The following is an 11016-nucleotide window of genomic DNA, read 5'->3' on the forward strand; positions in this document are numbered from 1 at the left end:
GAACGATGGAGCTTCCATTGTGGAGGTATTTATCTGCATCTGGCAACCCTCATGCTAACTCTCTTGCCATGGATTCCAGAGATCTGCTGTCTCAGTCTGAACCCCACTTCCATTACGGCTGCGGTGTATGAGTTACGGTTTTTTTTTATAGACCCGAATTTTGTTTCAAAATGTTGTCGTCTACATGGAATTTTATTAAACGCCACAAGAGGAAGTTCATATTCGTCGGTGTTTTTGTTGGAGGTAAAGGAGAAAAAGTAATATTAGCTTCAACGGTGCTACAGCACACAGCCCATACATTTATGATTTACCATGGTATTAGATGAAGAATAACAGACAAGAAGCAAATATATGTTCACATTACAATGTTATGCCCTCAGCTTGTGAAATAGAGTGTAATTTTAAGAATATTGTAGACCCAAGCTAAACCAGTTCAGTGCTAGTTTAACCTGTAACCTAGTTCATTAAAATCCCAAATCTGCTCATGCTCCCTAAGAAGTGCACAGCGTAGGTCATGAACCTGTGGCCTCTACAACTTAATTAAATGTTCATTTGGAGCCATGCAGCGTTATACAGACTTTATATAACACATGTAATGCACGCTTTGGTGTAGAAATCAATATTGTATTGTCTATATCGTGCAATATGTATCTTAGGGAGCCTATTGCGACATAGCCAGAGCTTGTTGCTTGATTGAATAAATCTCAATGGCAATAATTATCAATACCAATAATTAGTATTTTACCAACAGTTAACAAGGTTTTTAGTGTTTTAATGAAGATGTAGGTGTTAATAATACTTGTTTCTCTCAGGTGTGTATTTTCTGGGAAAATATGCTCAGAGGAAACTACAAGAGATCCAAGAGCGAGAAGCAGCAGAGTACATCTCTCAGGCTCGAAGACAGTTCCACTTTGAAAGTAATCAGAGGACCTGTAACATGACCGGTAATGTAACAAATTCATTTAAATTCCATGAATGAACCAATTTATTATGGGCAAGTTTAATACAGATGCTGCATTCCTTGCAAATCAGATGTCAGAGCTGAGAATAACATCACATTGGAGCATAAATATTAACAGGAAATCTTTGTCTCTAGGTTTTCATTTCCAGTTGGCATTGTTAGGGACACTAGTTGATTGCAGTGCATTATGCATATATTTGTGTGTCCAAACACCATGGACACCAAACACATCCACATACAGCAGTTGGACAGCACTGGGTGTATGACTGATTTAATGAGGCACAAATTGATTGAAATGCTAATAAACTGTTTGATACCACTGCTTTTACACACTGTCTATGACAAACGGTCATTTTGGAGTCTGAACTCTGGGTTGGTGAGGTTCTCCTGACCTTCCAGTGGGTAACCCTACTCGTGGGCATGTTCTAGTTGAAATTTCCTACTTGGAACTTGGAAATTTAGACATGCAAGTTCAGATGGAACACAGCGGTATTTTCTGACACGTCCAGGCCAATGGAAGCTCTTTTCTGCCAAATGAACACTGGATCAGTACAAGATACACTTATTAATGTACATTAAACTCAAGTGCTAAGTCTGTGTATGACTAAACATACTGCATTATTAAGAGTTTTCAATCGTTTTCTTTGCAGTGCTGTCAATGCTCCCTACGCTAAGAGAGGCCATCATACACCACCTGAACTCAGAGAGCCTTACAACACTGCTGAAATCGAAGTGAGTCTTTCACTAGAATTACAAGAGACAATTTTGCCACCTCTGATCTGATCACACTAATCAGGCCTCTATCTGATCAAGGCATCATACACTGTCTATCCATCCATCCATTATCTGTAACCGCTTATCCAATTTAGGGTCGCGGGGGGTCCAGAGCCTACCTGGAATCATCGGGCGCAAGGCGGGAATACACCCTGGAGGGGACGCCAGTCCTTTCATACACTGTCTAAATTTTTGTAAATGATCAGTGTCATTTTTTGTGTACAAGTGTTTAGTTGTGTGTACACACCTTGTATAGTACCCATAGGAAAGCACAAATCAAAATCAGACATTTTGGAGTAGCTGCACATAAGTTTTAGATCAACAATTGGTCTGTGGAGCGCACTTATATATTCTCTCAAATGGTGTACTTCCAGTTTTGTATTTTATGATTCTCTTATTCTTTTTTTTACATTTATATTGTTCTTAGTCTTTTAGTTGTTCCAGCCCATGTGATCAGAGGCAGTGAGAGGTCCCTGGGCACTGGCCCAGTCAGAAATCCATCTCTAGGCTAGTGGAGTATAGTCCTCACAGAATTGGGCGCTAGAGCAGTCATCATCCATCACCACTGGGAATCTAGAACTAACTAATTTCCCAACTCATTACTGTAATATTATCATGTCAGGTCCTCATGAATTTTCCAGCATTGGTAAAGACTTCCTAGAATAGTGCACACAGTTGCTGCCACATAAAGGACATACTGCCTGCTAATACTCTTCATTTAGTAGGAAATGTTAGATGAACAGGTGCTCACAAGCATTTGAACATACACCGTATTTCTACTTCGGCTCAATTCAAGCAAACCACATGTCATCATATGACAAAAAACTAAGGTGATATACCAGAAGACTTTACTATTATGCACAGTATTAATTAGAGTATAGAACTTTAAAGAGATGTGCAAACCAGATGTAATGTACAAAATGCACTGTTCAAGGTGAAATATGGACCACATGCAGTTTATGATTTTTATGTTTGATATGGATGGGGTTTTATACCATGAAGAGTGTTACTGACCAGTGTCTTTCTTAGGCCAGCAAACAAGGTTGAGATTTGGGAGGACCTTAAGGTTATCAGTAAGTTTGAATTCTCTCAACTGTTAAAAATGAATAACACAAGTAACTTATTAATAAATTGTGCAGGTTTGCTGTATGATTCTGTGATTATACTCATCAGGTTTCACCCGAAGTATTGTGGCTGTCTATAGCACTTGCATGCTGGTGGTGCTGCTACGTGTTCAGCTCAACATAATCGGTGGTTATTTGTATCTGGACAACTCTGTGACCAAAAATGGAACTGTAAGTTCTGTAACTTGTTTTTTTTTTTTCAGCAAAACTTGCTTTTCATAAATCTGCAGTATTTGATGGCTGTTTGTTTGTACTTATTTACATTTAGACGCCTTTGGCTCCTCCTGAAGTCCAGCAGCAGTATCTTTCAAGTATACAGCACCTTCTGGGAGATGGTGAGAGACTCTTATAATTTCATGTCAGCTGGTCCAGAAATTTTGTGTAGTTTTTTAAAGGAGCTTTTTGTTTTAAAATGTTTTATTTGACTATGTTTCCAGGGCTTGTTGAGCTAATAACCGCTGTAAAGAAAGCTGTGCAGGAAATTCTAGGACCGTAAGTGTAATTGTAAACTAATTTTCAGCACAGGAACATAGTGGCATGTCTGCATCTATTATTGTGTTACAAGGTCAGGAAACTACAGAATTGCATTAGAACTTTTAACTGCAGCTTATTTTTATATGACATATAGATCTTTACACGTTATCTATTTTTGCATTTTCTCCCCACTTTGCCTAGCTGGTATATCTCTATAATTATTTTAAATGTAGAATCTGAAATGCTGGGTGCTAAATGTAAGCTCTTTTTTTTAGGGTCTCTTTGAAGCAGAGTCTGTCATTGCAAGAGCTGGAGCAGCATCTATTCCAAATCAGATGGCTGGTGGAAGAAGGCTGCAGGTCCTTGAAACACAAATCTTTCTCTTGGTACATGATGCCTGATGAGGAGAACACACTGGCTGATCAGGTAAGACACCACCATGGATAATAGTAGAGATAGCATTTTTAAAATCCTTTATGTTTTTTTTTTCAGTGATTAAGGGGTGCGGTTTGGAAAATAACTGTAACAATGAAGTTTCTTTATTTTCATGAATGTTCCTGAACACAGTTTTAACTTATGTCACATCCCATTTTAAATTTGTTCATTTTTGCAGGCATCTGGTCTCACAGAGAATGATATCACCACAATAAAGCTACTAAATGAAACAAGGGACATGCTGGATAGGTATGGACAATATTGTACTTAAATAGATACAGGTTGTTTCACATGTTCTCATTTTAGTACAATATTATGTTCGTAGATTAAAGTGTTGACCCTGGGTGTTGTGTTTTTTTTTTTTTTATATATAAAAACAGTCCAGATTTTAAAACTGTACTCAACACTTGTCTTAATCGAGGCTTCAGCCGTTTCCTTGACAACATGGCAGAGTTCTTTCGACCCCCACAAGTAGACTCCACCCCCTGCAGCTCACCTGATAGGTAGGAATTTTCAGTCCACTCTATTGTGTACTAAAGGCATGCTTTCTAGTTTTTATTGTGTTCACTCTGATGCTTCTCAGCTTACCCTTTATATCTGAAAGTGTTTGTAGATTCCCCTTATAATGAGTGAATTCTGCTACTTGTGCACCAATAGTCTACAAAAACACACAGCTTATAGAAAGTTCATAGACACACTGATGCAGCTGCACATGAGGGGGCAAACACAGTGTCGGCTAAAGGGGTACAAACTCCATGAATGTTGCGTTATAGCATCCTTCCCTTTATAGCAGCAGTTCTAAATATTTTTGTTTTGTGACAGTCTTGTGACCCCCACAAAGAGCAGAAAGCAGAATCTAAGGGTGCATTTCCACTGCATGGCATCAGCTTGACTTAACCTGCTTTTTCATGGTTGCTCTTCCACCAACGAAATGTAGCCTGTGATGTCGCAAAACCTTATCTCTAATGGGAACTGCACGCTTTGAAACCCACAACAATAGCGACAGTAACATCGGGTGCTGTTTACTCATGCATTCTCGTGTTGTTTTTGTCTTTTTTGGAGTGAATATGGCTCTGTGCTGAAGTTCTCACAGATCAGTAGGGCTTTCTGTGACCACTGCTGTAACTTGGAGACTTTACAAGGCTAGTTTGGCCTGAAGCTCTGCATTTGGTGGTGAATGTCAGCCAATCTCTGTGGCCAATCAGGGCTCTGGAAAATGTACACATCACATTTAGTATCTACTAGGCTCACTTAACGAGCAGAGACTAAACAAGAGAAAAGAGAAACTAGGCAAGCCTAGTTTAGCCAGAGCCCATTAGCCGTATAGCCGAGTTTTTTCTGGCATTTCAAAAACAGGAAAGCCCAAAATACCATAACCTTGTCATTGGAAGGTCTGGGGAAGCTTTAGTGCTTCATATCAATATCTTTGTTTACAATAATAACAAACTATAATAGAATACAAATAGTTTATTTTTTGAGTTGCTGACAGTATATGTATGATCATGGAAAGCATTATTATTATTTTCTGTTCATACAAAGCTACAAATCTGAAGCACAGTGCTGAGATGACATTAAAGCAACTAGTTTACCAGAAAGCAACAAGATAACATTTAAGTTTTCTAAAACCAAGCACCTTAACATTTTATCAACCAAGTAATCTGTACTTGATAAAGGAACAGAGCATCGCTGGAGTTAGATATTTATTACTGACTGATTTCTAAGGGCGGCAGGTAGTGTTGCAGTCACACAGCTCCAGGGGCCTGGAGGTTGTGGGTTCTGTCTGGGTGACAGACTGTGTCTGTGAGGAGTTGGTGTGTTCTCCCCGTGTCCGCGTGGGTTTTGGACTCCCAAAAGACATGCGTTGGTAGGTGGATTGGCAACTCAAAAATGTCCATAGTGCGTGAATGTATGAGTGAATGTGTGAGTGTGTGTGTTGCCCTGTGAAGGACTGGCGCCCCCTCCAGGGTGTATTACCGCCTTGCGCCCAATGATTCAAGGTAGGCTCTGGACTGGATAAGCGGTTACAGATAATGAATGAATGAATGAATGATTTCTATAAGGGTCCGACCAATAAAACTGTGCTGTAACTAATTCACAGCCTCGTTTGTTTTGAGTAACACCTCGTTCTGGTATTCTGGCTTTTGTCCGTTTTTGTGTAAAGTTAAACAAAAAGCTGTGCAGATGTAATTTACTCATCAGAAAGTCAGTAATGGTGAGAGATGTCCATGTATTCTTGTCGTTTTAGGGACAGACAAGACTTTGTTCATTAGTAGGAAAACAAAAGGCTGGGTCATAGAAACATTCTCCAAACATAAAGAAGAGACTGTGATAAATATTACCTCAACAACATTCAACACATTTCTGTTCGAGGCTCCTGTAAAACACTGAGCTACACCGCGGTGAATGGTGGACCTCCAGCGCTGAAGCGGAACAAGTGTTTCCCAATTCAGCTCTCAACTCTCTGACCACTTGAACACACATTTTTTAGGTCCCTAAAAGAGTATTTGTCCAGAGGACCTTTGGTCACTGCCAAACAGTTGCAAATTTAGTTCACGAACTGGGATGTGAAATATGGCTGAACTAACAACCTTACATTCTCTCTTTGAAATATGGCTGAATTAACAGTTCCTACTCGCACATGTGCCTTTCAACATTAGGTGTTAGTAAGCGCATATGCCTCTTGTCAAAATGTCAAAAAATACCCAGGACCAGGTACTAGATTCGCCTAATGGAGAAATTGCAGCATGAATCAAATTATTAGGGTCCATGCAGTGGAAAACACTGTAAGATGCACGAATAAATAAATTCAAATAAATTGATATCATGCAATACATGAATAAATATATGATCTATGTATGTCTCAGACTACAGATCTGAAGTGGAAAAGGGAGGACTGCTGCAAGTACACACACACACACACACACAATTTTAAATTCTCATTTTCCAGCACATTACAGCAAAGCACACACTGTGGATGACCCATCATATGTCTAACTTGGCACATGAATGTACTTTATTCTTCCTGACAGTGCCAAATCTTGGAAGTTTTTTCTCATTCTCTCCAGTTTTATGCATGCCACAGCCACCTGAATGTGCTCATGTAGAAACAGGCACACTTGTTACTGGCTTTTGCTTGAGCCACCATTCCAACTATTTACCTTTATTTGGTAAATAAAGTCATTTAAATTTTTATTGTGAAGCAACACATGGGACTGGCTAGCATCTCGCTCATTCACGTACATAACTTTCAGGTTAGGGATAGCAACATAAAGGGGACTTAATCTCACAAACACTCACATTTAGGGACTGCTCCACCAGGGGGTGGTATTGTGCTTTGCATAAATGACACTGTCCTTGTTTCTTGATTAAAGTGATTTGTATCGTTTTTTTTTTTTTCCATTTCCTTTCCAGTCTTTCACATGTAAGTCTCCCACTTGCTAAAATAATACCTATTGTCAACGGCCAGGTTCACTCTATATGCAGCGAAATCCCCAGTCACTTTGTTCAGGTAAGTTACAAATATATCTTTTCATATGTGAAAATGGACTCTCTTACAGTTGTTTTAGGATGTGGTCTAGTCTTCCAGGTGCAAGATATGTTTACTTTTGTTGTTAATGATTGCTTTAGTTATAAAGCTGAAACACTGATCCCTAAAACCATCACTAATGTTCACCCTCATTCTAATTTTTCTAGGATCTTTTAATGATAGACCAAGTGAAAGAGTTTGCGGCCAATGTTTATGAGACCTTCAGCAGCCCCCATGACCTGCAGAAGTAAACACTGAGACTGAGATTTATGTCACCTTTCATTGGAGATCAGTTCTCGAGGAGCTTACAAAGGGAGAGACAGCGAGAAGATTATGTTCACACATTGTACCCATAGAAAAACTCAGGGACATGTGCATGGAGGAATGTTGTCTCACGATCTGCTCACAGCTGGCTCATTATAAGGTTTCGAATCTCAAAAAAGGGGGATGTTGTCGTGGATGTAATTATTCGCCTTGAGACGGAACTTTGTATTAATTGCTGGTAATTTTTAAGCCAAGTGTCTTTATTTTAATGAAAGATAATGCTCCAGGGTGGAGGTTCATTATTGACAGTCCAGTCCAAGAGGACCCAAATCAGATCATATATATCTTTAATATATTCCAGCAGTTTTGAGGATGCAAACAATGGAACGTATACATAATTTGCATATAAATCATTCATAAAACACTTTTCAGAAATGAAGAAATTTCTTTTTTAAAAACCAAGGTACACTGTTTTCCTGAACATTGTGACATTCAGCAGTTGAGATTTGTTCTTAGAACAGAGAACAGAGTCTACACACATTCAAGCACATTTTCGCACATTTGAGTTCTGACATTTGTGTAAAAGTGTTTTCTTCTGTTCTACAGTTGTATAATTATTGATTCAAATAATTTTATCAATGATAATACTTTTGACTTGATGTTTTGTGCCCTTCTGTTGATATAGGGTTTACAGAACAAGTAATTATATCCCATACATCTTTTTTGTGTAATTTTATATCAAGTACTAACGGTATTAAATATTCCATCTCGTTTGCTGTTCACTTCCTGCAGCAGAACCTCCACTTCAGAAATACTTAGGTTTTTCAGACTGACAGAAACCCCCCCAGCTTCAGAAGGACAGCAGCTGTGTTTCTGTCTTTCTCAAACAAATCATCCGTGTTTAAATACTGAACGCACTCTGTATCAGTTGAATACGGAACACTTGTTTTAGTGACCAATTACAAGATAGTTCTGTATTTTATGGGACAGTTTATTTGGGGTTTAACAATGTCAGTATATGTAGTTTGCAGTGATTTTTCTGTGTGCACATGACACAAGGCTAGTTTATTCATAGAGCACCTTTTGTACACAATGGCAATTCAAAGTTTTTTATGAAACAGTACAGAAAAAGTTATAGTAGAAGAATGTCTTAAAAGATATTTAAAATGCAATATTATAAGAATTAAAAAAAATAAAACAGCACAATAGACAATAGGCCTGATTAAACTGAAAAAAAATCAAAGCATTAGAACATTCCAGAGATCTATCACCTCAGAAAGGCTTCTGCACAAATACGTACAAATGATAAAATACTACAATATAAAACATACAAAAAAGGATTTAGGTTCTGTTTACCCATCTCTGTAAATGGTTGATCTTGTGCTACTCCAGGATTAAGCATACATAGTGCTGCAGAGAGAACTTGAGTCTTTGGGGATGATGCAGGTTAATTAGCTGAGAGTGACGATGATGCTGGCTAGTCACTTTGAGATTTGTTCTTTTTTTTTTTTTTTTTGTAACTTTTCAGAGCCAGCATTCAGCAGGTAATCCAACAGCTCTGATGCTGTTCTACTACCTGTACAGATGCTGTCCTCATGTTTGGCCCTTTGGATACTTTGGATGTTGCAGTGGGAGGTTGCTGACAGATCAGGCATTTCAAAGCCCTCGGTCATCCAAGCATCATCCCAGGAATTTTAAGCTTGGTTTATACTTGACACACTGCTCCTCTGAAATTTTGAAACATGTGACATGCCTTGCTCTATTCGGAACAACTGCATTTGAAGGAGCTATTACAGATCAGGTTGAACTCTGCAGGCATTTGGTTTTAGCATTTGTGTATGTGGGCGGCACGGTGGCGCAGCAGGTAGTGTCGCAGTCACACAGCTCCAGGGGCCTGGAGGTTGTGGGTTCGATTCCAGCTCCGGGTGACTGTCTGTGAGGAGTTGGTGTGTTCTCCCCGTGTCCGCGTGGGTTTCCTCCGGGTGCTCCGGTTTCCTCCCACAGTCCAAAAACACACGTTGCAGGTGGATTGGCGGCTCGAAAGTGTCCGTAGGTGTGAGTGAATGTGTGTGTGTCTGTGTTGCGTGTGTTGAGTCCTGTGAAGGACTGGCGTCCCCTCCGGGGTGTATTCCCACCTTGCGCCCGATGATTCCAGGTAGGCTCTGGACCCCCCGCGACCCTAAATTGGATAAGCGGTTACAGATAATGGATGGATGGATTTGTGTATGTTTGCAGAGATGTGCAAATACAGCTATCTACAGACCACAGTGAATTGTAACTGGATTGTAATCTGCTCAGAAAGTACACCTCAGCCTTTAGATGGCAAAATTCCATGTATTCAATGTATCAAGTTCCCTTATGTGAGCAGTATATAGTTGTTATCTTTTGCTTTTATCATTTGCTCTTGTTTTTACAAAGCTTTCACAAATGAGGCCCAGTGACTGGCAAAGTATTATTGCAATGTTTTTCAAGGTAAACTCCATATTTGGCTAAAAAGTTACTGTCCAAAGCTAAAGCTCTCACTGAAATTTTTACTCAGCAAATTAAGTGATTTTAATTAAGAAATAATCAAAACTACACTGACATATTATAAAAAAGTTAAAAACAAAAGGTTTCCCCAAGCCAGATTTTTTTAATAAATACCTTATATAGCCCAGGTTGCTCTGATTCTGGCCTTCAACTCTTCTGCATTGTTGGGTCTGGTGTATTGCATCCTCCTCTTCACAACACCCCATAGATTTTCTATTTTGTTAATGTCAGGCGAGTTTTCTGGACAATTAAGGACAGGAATACCATGGTTCTTAAACCAGGTACTGGTAGCAGGTAACAGGTGCCAAGTCCTGTTGGAAAATGAAATCTGCATCTCCATAAAGTTGGTCAGCAGCAGGAAGTGTGAAGTGCTCTAAAACTTCCTAGTAGATGGCTGCGTTGACCTTGGACCTCAGAAACCACAGTGGACCAACACCAGCAGATGACATGGCACCCCAAATCATCACTGACTGTGGAAACTTTACACTGGAACTCAAGCAACGTGGATTCTGTGCCTCTCTTCCTCCAGACTCTGGGACCTTGATTTGCAAAGGAAATGCAAAATTTACTTTCATCTGAGAACATAACTTTGGACCACTCAGTAGAAGTTCAGTCCTTTTTGTCTTTAGCCCAGGTGAAACTCTTCTGATGCTGTCTGTTGTTCAAGAGTGGCTTGACATCAGGAATGTGACAGCTGAAAAACAAGTCTTGGGTTTGTATGTCTTGTATGTCTGTGCATGGTGGGTCTTGAAGCACTGACTCCAGCTGCAGTCCAGTCTTTGTGAATCTCCCCTACATTTTTAAATGGGGTTTGTTTCACAATCCTCTCCAGGGTGCGATTATCTCTGTTGCTTGTACAATTTTTTCTACCACATCTTTTCCTTCCCTTCGCCTCTCTATTAATGTGCTTGGACACAGTGCTCTGTGAA

The 11016-nt window shown here is 39.5% G+C and overlaps 1 protein-coding gene across 1 annotated transcript; it reads left to right on the forward strand.

Moving 5' to 3' along the window:
* Positions 1–47: 47 nt before the first annotated feature.
* Positions 48–8673, forward strand: pex3 (peroxisomal biogenesis factor 3). The gene is made up of 12 exons (XM_066677208.1): positions 48–243; positions 813–944; positions 1612–1693; positions 2765–2808; positions 2909–3030; positions 3128–3194; positions 3297–3351; positions 3609–3759; positions 3947–4017; positions 4149–4271; positions 7180–7276; positions 7462–8673. The coding sequence occupies exons 1-12, from the start codon at positions 171–173 to the stop codon at positions 7543–7545; spliced, it is 1101 nt and encodes a 366-aa protein (XP_066533305.1). The 5' UTR covers positions 48–170; the 3' UTR covers positions 7546–8673.
* The last annotated feature ends 2343 nt before the right edge of the window (positions 8674–11016 follow it).

The sequence above is a fragment of the Hoplias malabaricus genome, chromosome 7 (assembly GCF_029633855.1).
Source record: "Hoplias malabaricus isolate fHopMal1 chromosome 7, fHopMal1.hap1, whole genome shotgun sequence".
Taxonomy (NCBI): domain Eukaryota; kingdom Metazoa; phylum Chordata; class Actinopteri; order Characiformes; family Erythrinidae; genus Hoplias; species Hoplias malabaricus.